The sequence below is a fragment of the Anthonomus grandis genome, chromosome 19 (assembly GCF_022605725.1).
Source record: "Anthonomus grandis grandis chromosome 19, icAntGran1.3, whole genome shotgun sequence".
Classification (NCBI taxonomy): Eukaryota; Metazoa; Arthropoda; class Insecta; order Coleoptera; family Curculionidae; genus Anthonomus; species Anthonomus grandis.
Window position 1 is genome coordinate 1,848,358 of NC_065564.1, and position 19,199 is coordinate 1,867,556.

General features: G+C 37.4%; 6 protein-coding genes and 1 long non-coding RNA gene across 9 annotated transcripts; 4 read left to right on the forward strand and 3 right to left on the reverse strand.

The window, feature by feature from the left end:
* Window positions 1-907: 907 nt before the first annotated feature.
* On the reverse strand, window positions 908-1,338 carry LOC126747725 (uncharacterized). The gene is made up of 2 exons (XR_007664359.1): window positions 1,190-1,338; window positions 908-1,109 (listed from the first exon to the last, which is right to left on the reverse strand). It is a non-coding gene; the product is annotated as an uncharacterized LOC126747725 (long non-coding RNA).
* Window positions 1,339-1,787: 449 nt separating this feature from the next.
* LOC126747115 (steroid hormone receptor ERR2) lies at window positions 1,788-6,235 on the reverse strand. Of its 3 annotated transcripts, none has more exons than XM_050455603.1 (8): window positions 6,044-6,235; window positions 3,569-3,718; window positions 3,387-3,506; window positions 2,965-3,322; window positions 2,743-2,898; window positions 2,496-2,683; window positions 2,263-2,435; window positions 1,788-2,204 (listed from the first exon to the last, which is right to left on the reverse strand). In XM_050455603.1, exons 2-8 carry the CDS (start codon window positions 3,707-3,709, stop codon window positions 2,039-2,041), a joined length of 1,302 nt encoding a protein of 433 aa, XP_050311560.1. In that variant the 5' UTR covers window positions 3,710-3,718; window positions 6,044-6,235; the 3' UTR covers window positions 1,788-2,038. The 3 variants fall into 3 exon arrangements, with proteins under 3 accessions (XP_050311560.1, XP_050311558.1, XP_050311559.1); XM_050455601.1 differs by lacking the exon at window positions 6,044-6,235 and adding an exon at window positions 4,892-5,079; XM_050455602.1 differs by lacking the exon at window positions 6,044-6,235 and adding an exon at window positions 4,695-4,783.
* Window positions 6,236-6,407: 172 nt separating this feature from the next.
* Window positions 6,408-7,673, forward strand: LOC126747118 (retinol dehydrogenase 13-like). Its single transcript, XM_050455606.1, has 5 exons — window positions 6,408-6,556; window positions 6,608-6,773; window positions 6,828-7,085; window positions 7,137-7,305; window positions 7,358-7,673. The coding sequence occupies exons 1-5, from the start codon at window positions 6,474-6,476 to the stop codon at window positions 7,657-7,659; spliced, it is 978 nt and encodes a 325-aa protein (XP_050311563.1). The 5' UTR covers window positions 6,408-6,473; the 3' UTR covers window positions 7,660-7,673.
* Window positions 7,645-8,981, reverse strand: LOC126747117 (retinol dehydrogenase 12-like). Its single transcript, XM_050455605.1, has 5 exons — window positions 8,814-8,981; window positions 8,642-8,760; window positions 8,140-8,589; window positions 7,879-8,089; window positions 7,645-7,824 (listed from the first exon to the last, which is right to left on the reverse strand). Exons 1-5 carry the CDS (start codon window positions 8,909-8,911, stop codon window positions 7,668-7,670), a joined length of 1,035 nt encoding a protein of 344 aa, XP_050311562.1. The 5' UTR covers window positions 8,912-8,981; the 3' UTR covers window positions 7,645-7,667.
* Window positions 8,982-12,223: 3,242 nt separating this feature from the next.
* LOC126747114 (endochitinase) lies at window positions 12,224-15,716 on the forward strand. Its single transcript, XM_050455600.1, has 7 exons — window positions 12,224-12,886; window positions 12,939-13,114; window positions 13,173-13,561; window positions 13,629-14,032; window positions 14,931-15,142; window positions 15,259-15,489; window positions 15,551-15,716. The coding sequence occupies exons 1-7, from the start codon at window positions 12,832-12,834 to the stop codon at window positions 15,680-15,682; spliced, it is 1,599 nt and encodes a 532-aa protein (XP_050311557.1). The 5' UTR covers window positions 12,224-12,831; the 3' UTR covers window positions 15,683-15,716.
* A 969-nt stretch (window positions 15,717-16,685) lies between these two features.
* On the forward strand, window positions 16,686-18,039 carry LOC126747119 (uncharacterized). Its single transcript, XM_050455607.1, has 3 exons — window positions 16,686-16,993; window positions 17,055-17,176; window positions 17,234-18,039. The coding sequence occupies exons 1-3, from the start codon at window positions 16,939-16,941 to the stop codon at window positions 18,023-18,025; spliced, it is 969 nt and encodes a 322-aa protein (XP_050311564.1). The 5' UTR covers window positions 16,686-16,938; the 3' UTR covers window positions 18,026-18,039.
* Window positions 18,040-18,489: 450 nt separating this feature from the next.
* On the forward strand, window positions 18,490-19,074 carry LOC126747123 (cytochrome c oxidase subunit 7C, mitochondrial-like). Its single transcript, XM_050455610.1, has 3 exons — window positions 18,490-18,687; window positions 18,773-18,914; window positions 18,970-19,074. The coding sequence occupies exons 1-2, from the start codon at window positions 18,604-18,606 to the stop codon at window positions 18,887-18,889; spliced, it is 201 nt and encodes a 66-aa protein (XP_050311567.1). The 5' UTR covers window positions 18,490-18,603; the 3' UTR covers window positions 18,890-18,914; window positions 18,970-19,074.
* The last annotated feature ends 125 nt before the right edge of the window (window positions 19,075-19,199 follow it).

Genomic DNA, 19,199 nt, shown 5'->3' on the forward strand with positions numbered 1-19,199 from the left:
CGGTCCTAGATGGCGCCACAGTAAGTAGTGAAGGAATTTGAAATATATTTTAGGTATAAGGGTTATTTATTTAAATTATAAGGGTTAATTAGTGCCGGAATTTTAGGTTGTGATGTAAGGAATATTAGTGAGTTATACGCTCACATAAGCCCAATATACAATGTGTGTAAGGATATTTAATTAATTGTAAATGTAGATGTAATTTTTAAGAAAAATTGTTCTTGCAATTATTATTATTAGGTTTAGAAAAAAATTTTATAAAGATTTTTTAATGCTTAATTATTGTTTTATCTTGCAATAATTTTTTTTTCAGTATTGAAAAATTCCAATTTTTTGAAATTTTTCAGCTCAATATTTGTACTATTTTCAAAAAATCTCCTATAACATCCTTAATATGCAATTTAGAGCAAAAAGGTATTCTAGCTAATTTTTGAGAACCCTCACATAGAATCTAATCCAGCAGAAAAAACCCCAATTTTCTTTATAATTGCTAAGAAAATTTGGAAAATATGTAAATGGGTTTTTTGGATTTTTCTTGAAAACTTCGATACATAAAATTCTAAAATATTTTGTAAATGGTAGATCTTCTCAGGCCCAACAACTTTTGTTAAAATGATTTTTCTCTCAGCTTCACAGATTTGCCACAAAAAAATAAAAACCATTTTTCAACAAATTTTCCTGGGGTACCCCCTTCAAAATTTGCGTCAAAAATCGATTTTTTTAAATTCTTATTTTTGGTCTCCAAAAGTAATTTACAGCATTTCTAACACGTTTTCCTCCCTTGAAGCATGTTCTATGCAGCATTTTGAGTGAGTTAGGGCTGGTTTTGAGGTCAATTTCTTTCTGAGTATATTATCCTTTTTAGGGACAATGGAAAGGGAATGGGAATTTAATAAAAAGCTGAAGGTGTTAATTAAAAACCAAACAAAAGGTTTATTGCAAAACAAAATACTTTTCTTTATAATTTCATCCATAATTTGGGTGGACTACTGGGGACTCCTCCACATTCAAGTCATGTGCTAAAATTGTCCGGAACAACCTGATGCCTCCCACCATAACGAAGTAATTAAACACACCCAAGACAATCAATAAGACAAGGGCAATTAAATCTAATTATGGTCGGTTAAGGTGCAAAAAACAAAAAAAAAGTTGAATAACTCAAAAATTATTAAAAAAAAAAAAAGGATACGAAACATGTTTCTTTCCCATTTCTCCACCATGTATAATTCGGTTACTAGTAAATACCTCATGTACCAATAGCCGATTTTCTTCTTGATTTGGTCCATGGTTTGTCTTAGTTTACTTTATTCGCCTTGTTTGGACCACTTCTTACTTACAAAGTGAGGTTAAGTGATGATTTTTCAATTGTCCATAGAGCGTCATCTTTTTTTACACTCGCTGTTTGGTAGTTGCTCTTTAAGATTAATAGATGGCGCCAAAAGGTTTGAATTTTCATCATGGCCAACTTTGGGATTTTTTACCCGCGAAAACTGTTCAAATTTAAATAGAATTTGATTATTTTGGGTTTCTTCAATGGAATCTCCATTTTTTGTTTTTGCAAAGGTTCAAAGTTGGATATTCTGGGAAAAATTGACTCATAGGGAGGAGGGTTAAGTTTGGAATTGTTTTTCAGGAAAACCGTTGACTTTCAAATAACTCCTACAATTGTTCTAAATTATTTAGAACCTTTTGAATCCTTTGGTACCATTAGAAAGGTCATTGGACTGATATTTCTCAAGATATGACTGTTCAAATTTCTTCTACACCATTATCAAATAAAAATGCAGTTTCCATTATTAAATTTATATTTACAACTATAAAATATACATGTCGGGGGGGGGGGGGCGAACAAACACTTTTCTTATTGTCAAAACACCCACACTTAAAAAAATCACATGAATTGCTTAATATAAGTAGTCATTATTATTCTAACCTCGATTTCTCATTTAATACACAACAACAACGAAAAAATAAATGAATTCACAACCTGAACGACCCGTATTTAAGCCTCCCTCTTTCCCACTCCCTCCCTCTATGGCTACCGATTATTGGAGGCCTCCAACATTTCCAGAAACAATTTGTTCATCGTCACCAGATCCCGACTGTGGACGTCGGACCAGAATTTCCGCACCGTCTGATCCGCTTGTCTCAGAGCGGGGAGGCACAGCATAATCTGCTGGATCTGGGTCAGGCAATTATTCGGTCTGAAATTTTTTTTTTTTTCAATTTATGTTTTTGAGGAAAATTGAGTGTATGAACCACCTCAATATGCTTATGGCATCCGACATGGCCCCCAAAATCCCATCCCTGAACTTCTTCAAACTCTGATATTCGTCCAGTTTCACGTCGGAATTGGTGAGCACCAGAGCCTTGAGCAGGTAGTACTCCTCCTTGTTTATGGCCAAAGACTCCAAACGTTCCACAATATGGGAACACTACGAGAGAATTCCTTTAAAGAAACAAAAGAATCCATAAAACAAAACACTCCTCCTTACGGTCTGGTATAACTCGATGGCCCCGCAGTCCTTCGATTGTTTCTCGTCCATGGTGAAGTCCATGGCGAACTTCAACCGGCCCAAACTGCTCAACGGCAAACTGCGATACGCCAAAGTTAAAGTCAAAATTTCCGCCCAAGTGCTCTGCAAAAGCCTCATCTGGTCGTTCAAGGACAAATCTGAAAAACCTGCCAATTCCGGAATAAATAATAATCAATAGTTAACGAGTCAATTGATTGTTGGCTACCAGGTATTTGCTTGGCCCACCCAATAATCCCCACCAACTCCCGATCGTACAAGTCGCTCAAAATCGCCAGGGTGCGATGCTTGGAACCCTCCAAGGTCGTGTTGATTTCCAAGCAGTCCGGCTCGCAAGCAACTAACGCTTCCAGCATTTTTATATCTGGAAATCGACCAATTTTTCTTTTCAAACCCTCACCGCCCTCTCGTATTCTCTAATAACCCTCACCCTCCAATAACACGTGAGGCTTCAAGGCCGTCACCACCTGAACCTGATAAGGACTGTCGGGGTTCCGTCGATACTTTTGCCGGCCCCCCCTCACCCTGTCCAGCCGCACTCCCTCCTTCAACATCCCGGAACGTAAACATTTCCGGAAGCGACAGGCCTGACACGCCTTCCGTCGTCTTTTGTTAATCTCGCAGTCCCCGGAGGCGGGACACGTGTACTCAATGTTGCCCTGGATGGTGCGTTTGAAAAAGGCCTTGCAGGCCTCGCAGGAGGCCACGCCGTAGTGGAAACCGGAGGCGAAGTCCCCGCAAACGAGGCACAGCCTCCGGGGCGAGTCGTCTTCCGGTTTCACGTCCAACTGAAGAGAAGAATTTTTTATCGATTATTTATTTATTAAACAGTTGAAGAACTGTGTTGACCACCTCATTGTGCCCGGAATCTGTGTGTGGTTGAGTGGTTGATGAGCAGTACTGTCTCTCGGGGCTCACCGGGGATCTATGGGATATTTTCATCATTTCGTACGTATCGTGGTACTCCAGGCCCTAATATAAGAAAAACCTCCTGTTTATTAGAGAAGTAAAGAGTTTTTTTTGTGAAAAGTTACATCAGATGATTGTATGATGTTTTCGCTTATGATTGGTTGCTGTGTGGTAGTGGTGGGTGAATACAGGTCGCTATTGGACGGCGAACAGTCCGGAAACGTGTCCAGTTCCTTTTTTATCGGTAGTCCCGGGTCAGAAGACATTATTGATACCTGCAACGCATTAAGTGCCATAATAATTTATTATTATTGATTTCATATCGAAATCATGACCTTTTCAAACTATTTTGACGCATGTTGAGCAATAATAATTAATTCATGTTCCTTATCGTATCATTCTTTCTTTGGTTGGCGTATTATCACTATATTTAATTTATAAATAGGAAAGTTTCGGTACATGTTTTGGCTACATTACTACTACATGTCGAAATAAATGAAAAAAATCGTTTTTGGGGAAACTGTTTCCGTGGTATCCGGTGAAACAAACGAAGAACGCGCACAAATGCAAGAGCGAAAAAAAATGTTAATTTTAAAGCGGTCGACCTTGACTGAGCCTGCGTTTTATTGCTTTTTTTTTTTACTTCCATCTTTTCTTTGGGTGAGGTTCAAGTGCAAGGCCAACTGATGCACCACAGTGCAGTAAAGAGGATTTTTTTGCAAATTATTTTAAAAAAAATAATTATGATGTACCAAAACCCATAATATCATCACGCATAATTAAGATGTAAGTTTGACATCTGATTTGCATATAATAATGCAGCTTTTTCTCTTTAATAACGAAATTATCAAGTGGATCTAAATCGGGCGTACAGGCCGGCCCTGGCATATCTGATAAACGTAAGCAATGATTGGCAATGCAAAATAAATAGAGAGAGAGAAAACGAGTAAAAGCCCCTCTTGCCGCACTCCTCTTAATCCCACTCAGGAGTTGGCCTTGACAATGAATATTTAAACGCCCACAACGTCGCAAAAATTCTTTTTTTTTTCCTTTTAAATTATTTAAAAAAAAAAAAAAAATCTTGAAGCCTTGACATGATCAAAAAGGTCGATTTTTATCACCGTTTTCTTTTAACGACCCATAGAAAACTATTCAAACAATAGAAAGTTTAATAGAAAAAATCCTGCACGACTTTAGGCTCTTGTATTGTGTGTGTGTGTTTTTTTAACCTTGAACGAAATTTGTACGTACCCACATGTCGGGCTAAATATAAAATTTAGAGCACAACAGACTCACACTGAATAGGGAAAACTGACCTGCGCCAACGTTGCACCTTAATCAACAAAATAATTTAATCTTTTATTTGTTTATTTTCCCAATCAGGGGGGGATTCCACCATTTTTTTTCACTCTCTCTCTCTCTGTCCATAATTTCAAAACAAAACCTACCACGTCCTGCATCCAGCAATCCATTTTATTTTTTCTGATTATCACAACATTCACTCACTAGCCTTCACTGATTTTATATAATAATTAATATCACAGATTAATAAAAAAAAAAACAAATGAAAATTCATGTAACCAACAGCAGCAGGAATAGAATTATTATACTGATGATGATTTCAAACTCTGACTGACTAGTCCTGCAACACATGGTGAATCGTGCATCGTTGCCACATGCTTTCCTATAAAAATCACATCAAATTTGATAATTGGCGTTGCTCTTTGACCCCATAAAATTGCCTTAAAAAAAAATTCGTCAGGGATATTCGGTTCCTAATTCAAAATATCCCTTTACATTGACATAAAGGAGTTTCTGAGGGTGTAATTCAGGGTAGAAACGTTGTTTTGAATATGTATAACTAATGGCTAATTTTTGTGTCTCAAAATACTTTTGAGCTCTTTAGAGCAATTTTCTCTCTCCAGCCATTAATTTTTGTTTAGTAGGAAAGATTTTTGATCATAACTTGGAAACCAATTAAAATATTTACACAATTTTTGACACTAATATAAAGACATTCCTGAGGATGGATTTGACGGTAAAAACCTCATTCTGGACTAAAGTTTTTGCTAGTATATCTCACTACAGCCCACACTACTCCAATTAAAGTCAATTATAAAGGGTATAAGGCTTCTATTACCTACCCCAATAAATGTAATAGACCTAAATCTGGCAACCTGGCAGGCTCAATATCATTATTTAACATATATATATAATTTTTTTTAAGTGCATTTATATTTTATTGCTTTCATAGGCGCACAAAAATATGACTTATTAATTAATGAGAAGTTTTCGGATGCTTCTCCCTTAATAAACAAAAATTTTCTTGGCCTATACCAACTGTGTTGTGGTTTACCTTGAAATATGACAAGGGGCAGGTTCAATGCCAAGGCCAAAATCATACAATTAATCATAATGTGAGGTAAAAAATTGGACATAACAACAATGACATCACCAACCTTGATAAATTGTTATAATGCTCAGGGAAAAATTGTTTATGGGGCACTTTTAATTATAAGGGCTCCTTTAATAAAATTATTTATAAAGTTTCTATGTTGATTAATTTTTGTCCACTCTGCTTAGCTACTTTCACCACTTACCTAACCAGAGACACTGATGAAAATTTACCCCTTTATCTCTGTATTACCCAATCCCACGTTAAACATTGCAATATACCTTATGCAATAATTTATTTAAGAGAATATTTATAAATAATAAACAAATCTTGATTATTTATTATTTAATAATAATAATAATAGAAATATAAAAGTACTTCACCACTGAGCACACCTATGACATATCAACAGCTGATTTTGACAGTGACAGCTTTCCGTCAGCTGTCAAGATCATATTAAAGGAATCTGTAATTTTCTTATGACAACAACATCCAAGGAATCTGTAAAATACTTTTTCAAAAGCGCCAAGGTTACGTACAGATGGCGCTGCATTCAATTCATGGCAATGCCTAAGGTCCTATATATTGTTTACATTCACACATTATGACATAACCTCAAAAAAAAAAATTAGAATATGAATGTAATAAAAAACATTCCTAAGCCCTTGCTGATAGGTTCGGCCCTATGTGCCACCTACGGGTTCGCCACCCTTTTAAAGTAAGTCCTGCCCTTCCATTTATTCATTGTTGCATTGTAATAAATCCCTAGGGAAAAGAGTGGTGGAGACAGATATCAGGGCCCTAAAGAGGCCCATAATAAGGTGGTTATCGTCACGGGGGCAAACACGGGCATAGGCAAAGAAACTGCTTGGGAGTTGGCCCGCAGGGGGGCCAAAGTTTATATGGCCTGCCGAGACATGAACAGATGTGAAGAGGTTTGAATTTGGGGCTGAAAATCAGCCCCTCGCTTGAGTTTATGTTTGTTTTAGGCTCGCAAGGAGATCGTCCTTGATACCAGGAATAAGTTTGTCTACTGTAGACCCTGTGATTTGGCTTCTCTTGACTCGATCAGGAAATTCGTTGAAGTTTTTAAGAAGGAACAGCAGCAGTTGCACATTTTAATTAATAATGCGGGGGTCATGAGGACCCCAAAGGGATCAAAAACTGCAGAGGGTTTCGAGATGCAATTGGGGGTCAACCATTTGGGGCACTTTCTCTTGACCAATTTACTGTTGGATGTTCTAAAGGTATTGTCGTGAATTTTTGTTCAGTTGTTTCTTCTAAAGGGGACATTTTAGGCTTCTGCCCCCAGCAGGGTCATTAATCTTTCCTCAGTAGCGCACAAAAGGGGCACCATAAAAAAAGACGATTTGAATAGTGATTTGGAGTATGACCCCGCCAAGGCTTATGAACAAAGCAAGTTATGTAACATTTTATTCACTAAAGAGTTGGCTGTGCGATTGAAAGGTAAATTTGCCTGTCGAATTAAACATTATTTGACAGGAAACAATAATTCCAGATTCTGGAGTGACGGTTAATGCAGTTCATCCTGGTATAGTGGACACGGAAATCGTACGTCACATGCCCTTCTCCAAAAGCTTTTTTGCAAAAGTCTTCCTTAAGCCCTTGTCGTATCCGTTTACTAAAAATGCCAGGCAGGGTTGCCAGACTGTCGTTTACTTGGCATTAGATCCGGAAGTCTCGGAGGTCACCGGGGAGTATTTCGTCAATTATAAACGGGAGGAGGCGCTCGAGGACGCGGAGTTGGGAAAGTGGTTGTGGAAAGTCAGCGAAAAATGGACGAGATTAAATAATAAATAGTTTTATTGTTAAAAGTCGTTTGTATGGTTGGTATCTTTGGGTTCCAATGCTGTTGCCAGAATTTTCTTGCAATCAATTTCGAGTATTTCACAAGATTTTTGGTACAATTCCGAGGCCAGTCGGGCATCTTTGGTTTGTTCAGAGGGTTCTTTGATCTCACAATCACTTAAAAAAAATTAATGTTAAAAAAACATCCATTAAAAGCCATTTATTAAGTACCTAAAATAGTACCCGGACACGTTCATTAAATCAGGTTCTACCGCTAAATACACGGCAGTCTGGCAACCTTGCCGGGGAGTTTTCAGAAACAACCACACCCAGGGCCACACTGACATTCTACTCCAGGGGGATTTTTGCAGGGGCAAATTCTTCAAGTGGTTGGTACCCCTCACCAGGCCAGGACTCATTGAGTTACAGGTGATTTTTGTATCTATAACATCTTGATTATTACGAAATATTAATTTTCTAAAGAAAATTTACCTTTGAGCAACGTTGCCAAGTATCTGCTAAAAATGGTTAGGGCCAACTTGGTCAGAGCAAAAGCGGCTTTTTCGTCAATGCTTTCATCTCGATTAAAGTGGTCCAATTGTAGTTTGGCGTGGTAGTGGGCCATGGCGGACACGTTGATTATGCGCCCGTTATCGGCACGATTCAGCTGGTCCAGCAGCAAATGGGTCAACAGGAACGGACCCAAGTAATTCACCATTAAAGTTTCCTTGAAGGGTCGATGGATTATTCCCGCGTTGTTGATTAAAACGTCGATTGTTTCGTGCTCTTTTTTTATTTCTTCCGCGAACGTTTTAATGCTGGACACTTCGGAGATGTCCAAGAGTTTCACTGTTACTTGGGCCTCTTTGTGGGCCCTTTTTATGGCCTCCGAGGCCTCCAGGCCCTTCTCTTTACTCCGCACAGCTAAAATAACTTTGGCCCCTAAAATTTCCGTAATTTATCACTGGATTGCGTGGTACTCACGTGGCGGTACCTCTTTGGGCGAGATTCTTGGCCGTTTCGAAGCCAATTCCGCTGGAACCACCGGTAATAATCACCACTTTTCCATCGATTCTTTGAGGGTTTTGGTACTGGGTACCGCCCACGTATACCCTAAAATAATACAGTTTAAAAGGGTTGGTTTTTGGGGATGTTAATGGTGGCACCTTATGGCTGAAATGACACTTATGAAGAGTGCGATCACGTAGGGCCACCAACTGCTGGAAAAACGATCGAAATCCTCGAGGAAATGTTCGATAAACATTTTTTGTGACAGTGAAAATGAATAGAGTGACAAAGGGAACAAACGGGACACCAGTCGTCGGGTTTAAAATGAGGAAACGAGGGGGACGCATTCGCTCATTGAGGCTGATTAATATTGGGTCAACTTTTGGCCTTTTCTAGGCCACCATTTTAATCTAATTGTTGACCGACAACAACTTTTAACCGTTAGACGGTCGAAATATAAATAATTTATTACGCGGAGATTAAATTCAATTAAACCGGTTCGGTTGGGGGTCTTTGAACTGATGCAGCAGCACCAGAAGAAAAAGACGAAGAAGAAGAAGAACGTCTTTTTTTTTCTTGGTACTACCGTGGATGTTTTTGGTTCGGACAGAATATTTTCTTAAAAAATTGGTTTTTTATTTTAAAAATTATAGAAAAAGAAAGAGCGTTTTTTCACCAATAATTTCATATCAGAAGGATTTTTGTACCTCAAAAACTCCTTTAGCTAGAGTCAATTTTGTCTATATAGAGTCCATTCGTGGTTCGGAACCCACGTTAAACTGTAGGTCCAAAAGAAAGAAAGAGACTTTCAAATTTTTTGCTTAATTAATTTTTGGAAGGCGCCTTGAGGTACCCTTCAGGACTCAAGGTGGGTACGTGAGGGTGGGACCTTCCTCTTTCTTTCTTACTTTTTTTTTTATCATTCCTTCATTTGAATATCAACAAGAAATCTCGTTCAGTAGATCTAATTGACTAGTGGCCTTCTTCCACGATTAAGTTCTGATTGTCTCCTAACAAAATTCACTGTAACTCTTTTTCTATTATAGATAGAAAGGTGATTTAAACAACGTTGGATAGGAAAAGGATAAGAGTACATTTTATGTCTTTACAATTTTCTTGAAAATTGATTAGTTTTTGAGAAATTCCCGGAAATTGGACCCGACAGTTGCAATTCTAATTGCGTTGTAACAAAATTGACTGTAACTCCTCTCCTATTATATATAGAAAGGTGATTTAAACAGCGTTGGGTAGAAAAAGGATAAGAGCACATTTTATGTCTTGACAATTTTCCTGAGAAATGATTAGTTTTTGAGAAATTCTCGGAAATTGGACCCGACAGTTGCAATTCTGATTGTCTTGTAACAAAATTGACTATAACTCCTCTCCTATTGCAGATAGAAAAGTGATTTAAACAGCGTTGGGTAGAAAAAAGATAAGAGCACATTTTATTTTTTTACAATTTTCTTGAGAAATGATTAATTTTTGAGAAATTTCCGGAAATTGGGCCCGACAATTGCAATTCTGATTGTCTTGTAACAAAATTGACTATAACTCCTCTCCTATTGCAGATAGAAAAGTGATTTAAACAGTGTTATGTAGGAAAAGGATAAGAGTACATTTTATGTCTTTACAATTTTCTTGAGAAATGATTAGTTATTGAGAAATTCCCGGAAATTGGACTCGACAGTTGCAATTCGGATTGTGGCATAACAAAATTCACTATAACTCTTCTCCTATTGTAGATAGAAAGGTGATTTGAACAGTGTTATGTAGGAAAAGGACAAGAGTACATTTTATGTCTTTACAATTTTCCTGAGAAGTGATTAGTTTTTGAGAAATTCCCGGAAATTGGACCCGACAGTTGCAATTCTGATTGCGTCGTAACAAAATAGATTGTAACTCCTCTTCTGTTATAGATAGAAAGTTGATTTAAACAGTGTTGGGTAGGAAAAAGACAAGAGTACATTTTGTGCCTTTACAATTTTCTTGAGAAATGATTAGTTTTTGAAAAATTCCTGGAAATCGAACCCGACAGTTGCAATTCTGATTGCGTCGTAACAAAATTGACTGTAACTTCTCTCCTATTATAGATAGAAAGGTGATTTAAACAGCGTTGGGTAGAAAAAGGATAAGAGTACATTTTATGTCTTTACAATTTTCCTGAGAAGTGATTAGTTTTTGAGAAATTCCCGGAAATTGGACTCGACAGTTGCAATTCGGATTGTGGCATAACAAAATTCACTATAACTCTTCTCCTATTGTAGATAGAAAGGTGATTTGAACAGTATTATGTAGGAAAAGGACAAGAGTACATTTTATGTCTTTACAATTTTCTTGAGAAATGATTAGTTTTTGAGAAATTCCCGGAAATTGGACCCGACAGTTGCAATTCTGATTGTGGCATAACAAAATTGACTGTAACTCCTCTCCTATTATAGATAGAAAGGTGATTTAAACAGTGTTGGGTAGGAAAAGGATAAGAGTACATTTTATGTCTTTACAATTTTTTTGGGAAATTATTAGTTATTGAGAAATTCCCGGAAATTGGACTCGACAGTTGCAATTTTGATTGCGTCATAACAAAATTGACTGTAACTCCTCTCCTATTATAGATAGAAAGTTGATTTAAACAGCGTTGGGTAGGAAAAGGATAAGAGTACATTTTATGTCTTAACAATTTTCCTGAGAAATGATTAGTTTTTGAGATATTCCCGGAAATTGGACTCGGACAGTTACAATTCTGATTGCGTCGTAATAAAATTGACTGTAACTTTTCTCCTATTATAGATAGAAAGGTGATTTAAACAGTGTTGGGTAGGAAAAGACCAAGAGTACATTTTATGTCTTAACAATTTTCTTAAGAAATGATTAGTTATTGAGAAATTCTCGGAAATTGGACCCGACAGTTGCAATTCTGATTGTCTTGTAACAAAATTGACTATAACTCCTCTCCTATTGCAGATAGAAAAGTGATTTTAACAGTGTTGGATAGGAAAGGGATAAGAGTACATTTTATGTCTTAACAATTTTCTTGAGAAATAATTAGTTATTGAGAAATTCCCGGAAATTAGACTCGACAGTTGCAATTCGGATTGTGGCATAACAAAATTCACTATAACTCTTCTCCTATTGTAGATAGAAAGGTGATTTGAACAGTGTTATGTAGGAAAAGGACAAGAGTACATTTTATATCTTTACAATTTTCTTGAGAAATGATTAGTTTTTGAGAAATTCCCGGAAATTAGACCTGACAGTTGCAATTCTGATTGCGTCGTAATAAAATTGACTGTAACTCTTCTCCTATTGTAGCTAGAAAGGTGATTTAAACAGCGTTGGGTAGGAAAAGGATAAGAGTACATTTTATGTCTTAACAATTTTCTTAAGAATTGATTAGTTTTCGAGAAATTCTCGGAAATTGGAGTCGACAGTTGCAATTCTGATTGCGTCGTAACAAAATTGACTGTAACTCTTCTCCTATTAGAGATAGAAAGGTGATTTAAACAGCGTTGGGTAGGAAAAGGATAAGAGCACATTTTATGTCTTTACAATTTTTTTGAGAAATATTTAGTTTTTGAGCAATTTTCGAAAATCAATCCCAATACTGCGTTCATCCCTTTGCCTACTCGTGGCTTCGAGCCTACGTTAAATTGTAGGTCCAAAACAATAGAAACAATAATTAAAAAACAATAGAAACGATAACCTCGTGAACAGTTTCCTTGTAATGCAAAATATAAATAACGTAATAAAAATTCCGCCTCTATATGGAGGAATGGACGAGAGTTGAATTTAAATATTTACATTTATGCATCTTCTTGCGGGTCGTCACCGCGATGGTCGATGACTTGAAAAAAAATGTCAACCAACGAGCCTCCGCGAGCGCTGCGGGCCAAACGCACCATCAGAAGGGCCTAAAGTCGATTTTCTTAATAATCGCGTGAATTTTATTAAAGTTCTTTGATCAAAAACTTCAATTTCCTTAGAAAATCTCCCTTCAAAAAATGGTTAATTTTCGAAATTGTTCTTAAATTGAGGGAAATTTTGCCCCACAACTAAAACAATTTAACCCATCGCGTATGGGTTATAAATGAATGAAGAGGTGCCAGCCCAGGCCAGTACCCCGGCGATGGTACCATCATCATCTTCTTCTTCAAATTCGTTTTTTGTGAATCAGTGCCAATGAAGTGTCTCATATCAACCCTTTTGCTGCTTGCCAGCACCGTTTACCTCGCAAGTAAGTTTGAATTAATTTGGATTTTTTTTTATTAAAAAAAAAATAATTCCAGGGGGGGATTCTGAGGATGCCAGGGTGGTTTGCTATTGGGGCACCTGGGCCGTTTACCGTCCAGGGATCGGGAGTTACTCCATGAACGATATCCCGGTGGATCTGTGCACCCACGTCGTTTATTCCTTTATCGGGGTGGACGATAAGAGTTGGGATATTCTGATCATCGATCCAGAGGTTCTTGATTTATTTAATAATTCATTGATTTTTATAAATTTCACATTCGACTTTTTAGTTTGATATTGAGCAAAACGGCTTCAGAAACTTCACCGCATTAAAGAAAAAACATCCGGACGTCAAGTTCCAGGTGGCGGTGGGGGGTTGGGCGGAGGGTGGCGAAAAGTACTCCGCCATGGTGGCCGATAAGGCCCGAAGGGACAATTTCATTCGAAGCGTGGTCAGTTTTATGAACGAATACGGGTTCGACGGGTTCGATCTGGATTGGGAGTATCCGGGGGCGGCAGATCGGGGCGGCAAGTTCTCCGACAAAGACGTCTTCTTGTACTTTGTCCAAGAGTTAAGACGCGCCTTCCTTAAAGAGGGAAAAGGATGGGAGATCACTATGGCGGTGCCAGTAGCCAAGTTTAGGCTGGACGAGGGTTATCACGTGCCAGAACTTTGCGAGTAATAATAATCAAAACGATTCGTCCCTGATGATCCTCCCAAAATTTGTTTTTTTTTTTTTTTAAAGACTTTTAGATGCCGTTCACGTGATGACGTACGACTTGAGAGGAAACTGGGCGGGGTTCGCTGATACTCACAGCGCCCTCTATAAGCGCCCCCACGACCAATGGGCTTATGAGAAACTTAACGTAAACGATGGGTTGTTGTTGTGGGTAAATTACGGGTGTTCCCCGAAAAAATTGATCGTTGGGGTGCCCTTTTATGGCCGATCGTTCACTTTGAGTCAGGGTAATAACAATTATAATCTGGGTACTTATATTAATAAGGAGGCGGGAGGAGGCGTCCCTGGACCCTATACGAACGCCACTGGAATGTTGGCCTACTATGAAATCTGCGAGGAGGTGGACAATAAGGAGACCACTTGGACCAAGAAGTGGGACGAGGCTGGCATGGTTCCTTACGCTTATAAAGGTACTTTGTCGTATTTATCTTTTAAATAGAATGGTTCTTCTAGATAAAGATGTGAAATATTTTGCAAGTGGTAGTTCTCTTCAAGCCGAACAACTTTTGTAAAGACGATTTTCCTCTTAGTCCCCATAGATTTTCTAAAAAAAAACAAATTAAAACAATTTTTAAGAAATTTTGTTTTCAACATTTTTTTGTGTCCTTATTACGAAGTTTAGAAAAAAGTGTCATAAGGCTTTTTTGATGCTAATTTAATGCTTTATCATGTACTAATTTTGTTTTTAAATTTTTTGAGATTTTCAATTTTTCGAAATTTTTAGACCCAAAATTTGGGCTGGTTTTCAAAAATCCCTCATAACTCCTTTAATATGCAATTTAGGGCAAAAAAGTATTTTAGCTTTTTTTTAGGCACCTTTACATAGAATCCTATGCAAAAGTAAAAACCCCCATTTTTTTCCATAGTTCCAGAGAAAATTGGGAAAATATGAAAATCGGTTTTTCGCAATTTTTGTAAAAATGGTCACACATAAAATTATGAAATATTTTTTAAATGGTAGCTCTCTTCAAGCCAAACAACTTTTATTAAAACAATTTTTTCCTAAGTCTTAAAGATTTTCTGAAAAAAAATAAAAACCATTTTTTGGAGAATTTCCCTGGGGTATACCTTAGAAATTTTGACCCAAAACCAATTTTTTTGAATTTTGATATTTGGTTATGGAAACTCATTTATAGTAATTCTAACACATTTTCTCCCCTTAAACCATTTGAGAGAAGAATATTTTTTAATTTAGAGCCAATTTTTTGAGATATTTTATTTCTTCAATTTTTTTCTGCCCTTAATACGCAACTTAGAAAAAAGTGCCATCAAGCTTTCTTGATACCAATTTAACGGTCTGCCTCGTAGGTACCCAATGGGTGGGCTACGAAGACCCAGAAAGTATCCAAATAAAAATGGATTTCATCAAGTCCAAGGGTTACGGTGGGGCGATGACTTGGTCTATAGACATGGACGACTTCCAAGGCATCTGTGGCCCCAAAAATGTTTTATTGCACATTTTGCACGCCAACATGAAGGGGTACAAAGTACCCGAGCCTACAATTAGCACTACCCCAAGGGTAAATAATTTTTTTTAAGCAATTTTCCGGCCTGGCGTTTTTCTAGTAGGTCCTCCGTGTAATTTGGGGCCTACTATACGCGATATCGACCGTTGTACTTGGTGGTTTTTTTTTAGCCTGAGTGGGCGAAGCCTCCAAGCACCCCTTCTTCTGACGGTACCACATCGGTTGGTACTTCCACCCAATTTTCGACAACCACGGAAAAATTAACTACAAAAAAACCTCGACCTAGTACTACTAATAAACCATCGACATCGTCATCTTCTACCACATCAGAATCAACCAATGAAATCGATTATCCCACTAGTTGTAAGGGAGATTTTATGCCACATGTGGACTGTACTAAGGTACTTAATTTTTTTATAAATGGGTACCACCTGTGATTGATTTTTTTAAATTGTTTTTTAGTACTACCGATGTGATCATGGAAAACCGAAAGAGTTTTCGTGTCAAGCCGGTTTAGTTTATCATACTGTAAGTAATATTTGCAATTGGCCCTCGAATGCTGACAGGCCGGAGTGCAGGCAAGATCTAAAATAGTTTTTTTTTTTTTAAATAAATTTACAAAAAATTGTGTTTTTTTATTGCGCAAAAATAGACGCGAGAGTTGATTAATTGAATCCCATCCTGTGCCAAAAGGTATTTATAAAATGATGTTGTGCATTAGTTTCTTTGTTGCTGGTAAGTTTTTGACAAATTAATTTTTTAAAAAACATATGCGAAAACTCATTTTTTTTTTGAGAAAAATCGAATGAAGTGGGCGGTAGGGTGGTGCTGGGGATTGTTGACTAAGAATTGTCAACTTTGGAATTTTTTTTCTGGGAGAACTGTAGACTTTCAAATTAATTTTCCGGCATTTTCAGAAAATTTGACATCTTTTGATTAATTTGGTACCAATGAGAAATTTGTACCAGCAATAGGTTCTAAGATATGGGCGTTCAAAGTTGTGATTTAATAATGATTTTCTGGAAAAAATTGAGTAGGGGATGGTCAACTTTAAAAATTTTTTTTTGAGAAAACTATTGACTTTCAAATTAATTTTCCAACATTTCCAGAATATTTGACATCTTCTGATTAATTTGATACCATTGGGAAAGTGGTACAGCTAATAGGTTCTAAAATATAGGTTTTCAAAGTTGTGATTCAATAATGACTTTCTAGAAAAAAATTGAGTAAGGGATGGTCAACTTTGGAATTTTTTTCTGGAACATCTAGTAATTTTCAAATTATTTTTCGAACGTTTTCAAAATATTTAAAACTTTTTGAATAGTTTGGTACCACTGGGAAAGTTATAGAACTAATAGGTTTTGAGATATGGGCGTTCAAAGTTGCGATTCAATAATGATTTTCTGGATAAAAAATTAAACAGCGGATGGCTTACTTTGGAATTTTTTTTTGGGAAAACTAGTGACTTTCATATTATTTTTCCAATGTTTCTAGAATATTTCAGATCTTTTAATTAATTTGGTACCACTGGGAAAGCTGTACAAATAACAGGTTCTCAGATATAGCTCCTTAAAGTTGTGAATTGAGCAGTGGGGTGGTAGAGTGGTGCTCGGGGTTGTTGACCGAAATTTGTCAACTTTTGAATGATTTCCTCACTAAACCATTGACTTTCGAATGTTTTTTCCAACACTTATAAAATATCTGAGGCCTCCTAAAACCCCTTCAAAATTTAATTTTGTGAACACCCTTCCGAATAATGAACTTAAATCTAAAAATTGACACCTTGTCAACCCCCACGACAATGAATTAGTTTCGATTTTCCCAACATCATCCAAAATTTCTGTAACAAAATGGCCTCCTTCTTTTACAATTATTCTGAATCCGATGACGATGACCCTGGCTTGAGTAAGTTCCCTCTTCTTCTTCTCCTCCTCTCAACTGACGTTTAATTTAAACGATATTTAAGGATGGCACCCTGGAAGATTATTAGAACTACTTGGGTACCTCGCCATGGAAATATACGAGGAAATCCATGACCTGGAGCAGTTCTTCATCAAACTGTACCACGTTTACGGGTTCGTATGTCAGGTAGGCCTCCATAATAATCAAATAAACCATAAAAATCCTCATGGACCCCGTTTCCAGGTCAACTTCTACCTCCTGTGCTACTCCCTGTTCTACGATAGGACCCGACTGCTGCCCCTAAGGGCCGAAAAAATCGACGAGCCCTTCGTGGTCGCCCTGACCACCATTTTGTTCTACTCGGTTTTCGCTTATTTCGCCACCAGGGCTCGAGATATTTACACGGGGAATAGAGCGAGAACCATATCCGCCATCTCTCCGTCCTTTTTCAACTATTTTAAGTGGTTCTGCAGGATTTTCTTGGAGTGGGCCAAAGCTGTCGTGGTGATCCTCTGCCTGAGGGAGGAGGGCATCAATTACCAGCCCTCTTTGATTTACAGTCTGATCACTTTCATTTATTTTCTGTGCACTGAAAAGTGCCTCTTGGAAATCGTCTCTCAGCTGATTGGGGTGCTTGGCCTGGACCACTTGGAGCATCTCTATGTCCCTCTAGGGATGAACGTGTTGGCTATAACGATGGGCGTGGCCGTTGGCGGATTCAATTGTTATTTAAATTCTTCTCCTTATCAGCTGTTGCCTTTTTATTTCATGGTGTATTTGAGGGTGAAGGACGCGTATTTCAATTGTTGGATTAATTTGGAGAAGGAGAAGCGAATGTACTCGCAGTTCCAGGTGGCCACTAATGAAGATATCGATAATTGGGATGACATTTGTGCAGTTTGTCTCAACAGAATGTCGCATGCCCGGATTACGCCCTGCAGGCATTTGTTCCACCCCAACTGTTTGAAACAATGCATCAGAAACTCTCCCTATTGTCCTTTATGTAAACAACATTTTTTGGCGGGAAATAAATAAATAATTGTGTTTTTTTTGTGTGTTGTTAAGGAGTGATTGACTGGTGGTGTTTGTTTATTATCAAGTGACTTAAGTCAAACTGTTTTTTTCTCGTTAATTGTCAAAAATGTTTGCCAGAAAACTGTTGAATTTCAAAAAAACCGTCGTAAATCCGGTCTTTTTAAGGCAAATGGCGCACGCGGGGGTTACCCCCGGCTCGGTAAGTCCACTTTACTCTTCCCTCCCCCAATTATTATTAATTAGTATTTTTTATAGAGTATGCCTTTTCGCAAATGCGTGGGGAACCCTAACAGGTGCGCAATGATGTTTATCCTGTTTTTTGGCACGGGATTCTGGATACCCTGCGTGGCCATCATTTATTTAATGCATAAATGATTCTTTTTTGGTAAGTGCCTTGCGGGGTTAAGTGACCTTGTAACGGTGCAGCTCCATCTATACGCGGCTCGAGTAAACATGACAAAAGTGACAAGTGACATTTCGTCGATGGTCACGTAAGAGAGTTTTCCACGGCCACATCGTTTTTCTTTACCAATTTTATTAAAAATTCTCGTAAATTCATCAAATTTTCTTCAACGAAAATGATCGGGAGAAGCAGTTTGTTCGCGAAAAATGCCATTTCCACTTTTGTCAGGAACTCCAGCCACGGGGGTTTTCCAGGCGCGGTACGGTTTGTTATGTAACATTCATCTTTAGAGGGTTTGTTATAAATGGACCATTTTTTTATTAATTATGCTGATTTTATTGTAGAATTTGCCCTTTGACATCAACAATCGGTTTAAGCTGACCGGTTTGTTTATTGTCTTTTTTGGGTCAGCCTTTGGTGCCCCATTCCTCGTACTGAGGCACCAACTGACAAAGGCTTAAACCCTTTTTTTTCCTCATTTAAAAGGTGAGTCTTTGGTAACTTTGCATTATTTAATGCTAATCTATTCTTTTCTTTTTAGGTTTTTAGGTCTGTAGTTAAAGTTATTGCTGTGCCACTCTAGCATTGCAGTTTTTTTTTTAATAAAATATGTAAACCCTGATAAATAAATGATTGATTTAGAGTACTACACTGTGACATTTTTTTTTGGTTAATATTATGTAAACTGTAATATATATACTGATTCTTCTTTGGTATTATTTCTTTTAATTATTGTGTGGGGACATCTGCGAGTAAATTATTGTACTAAAT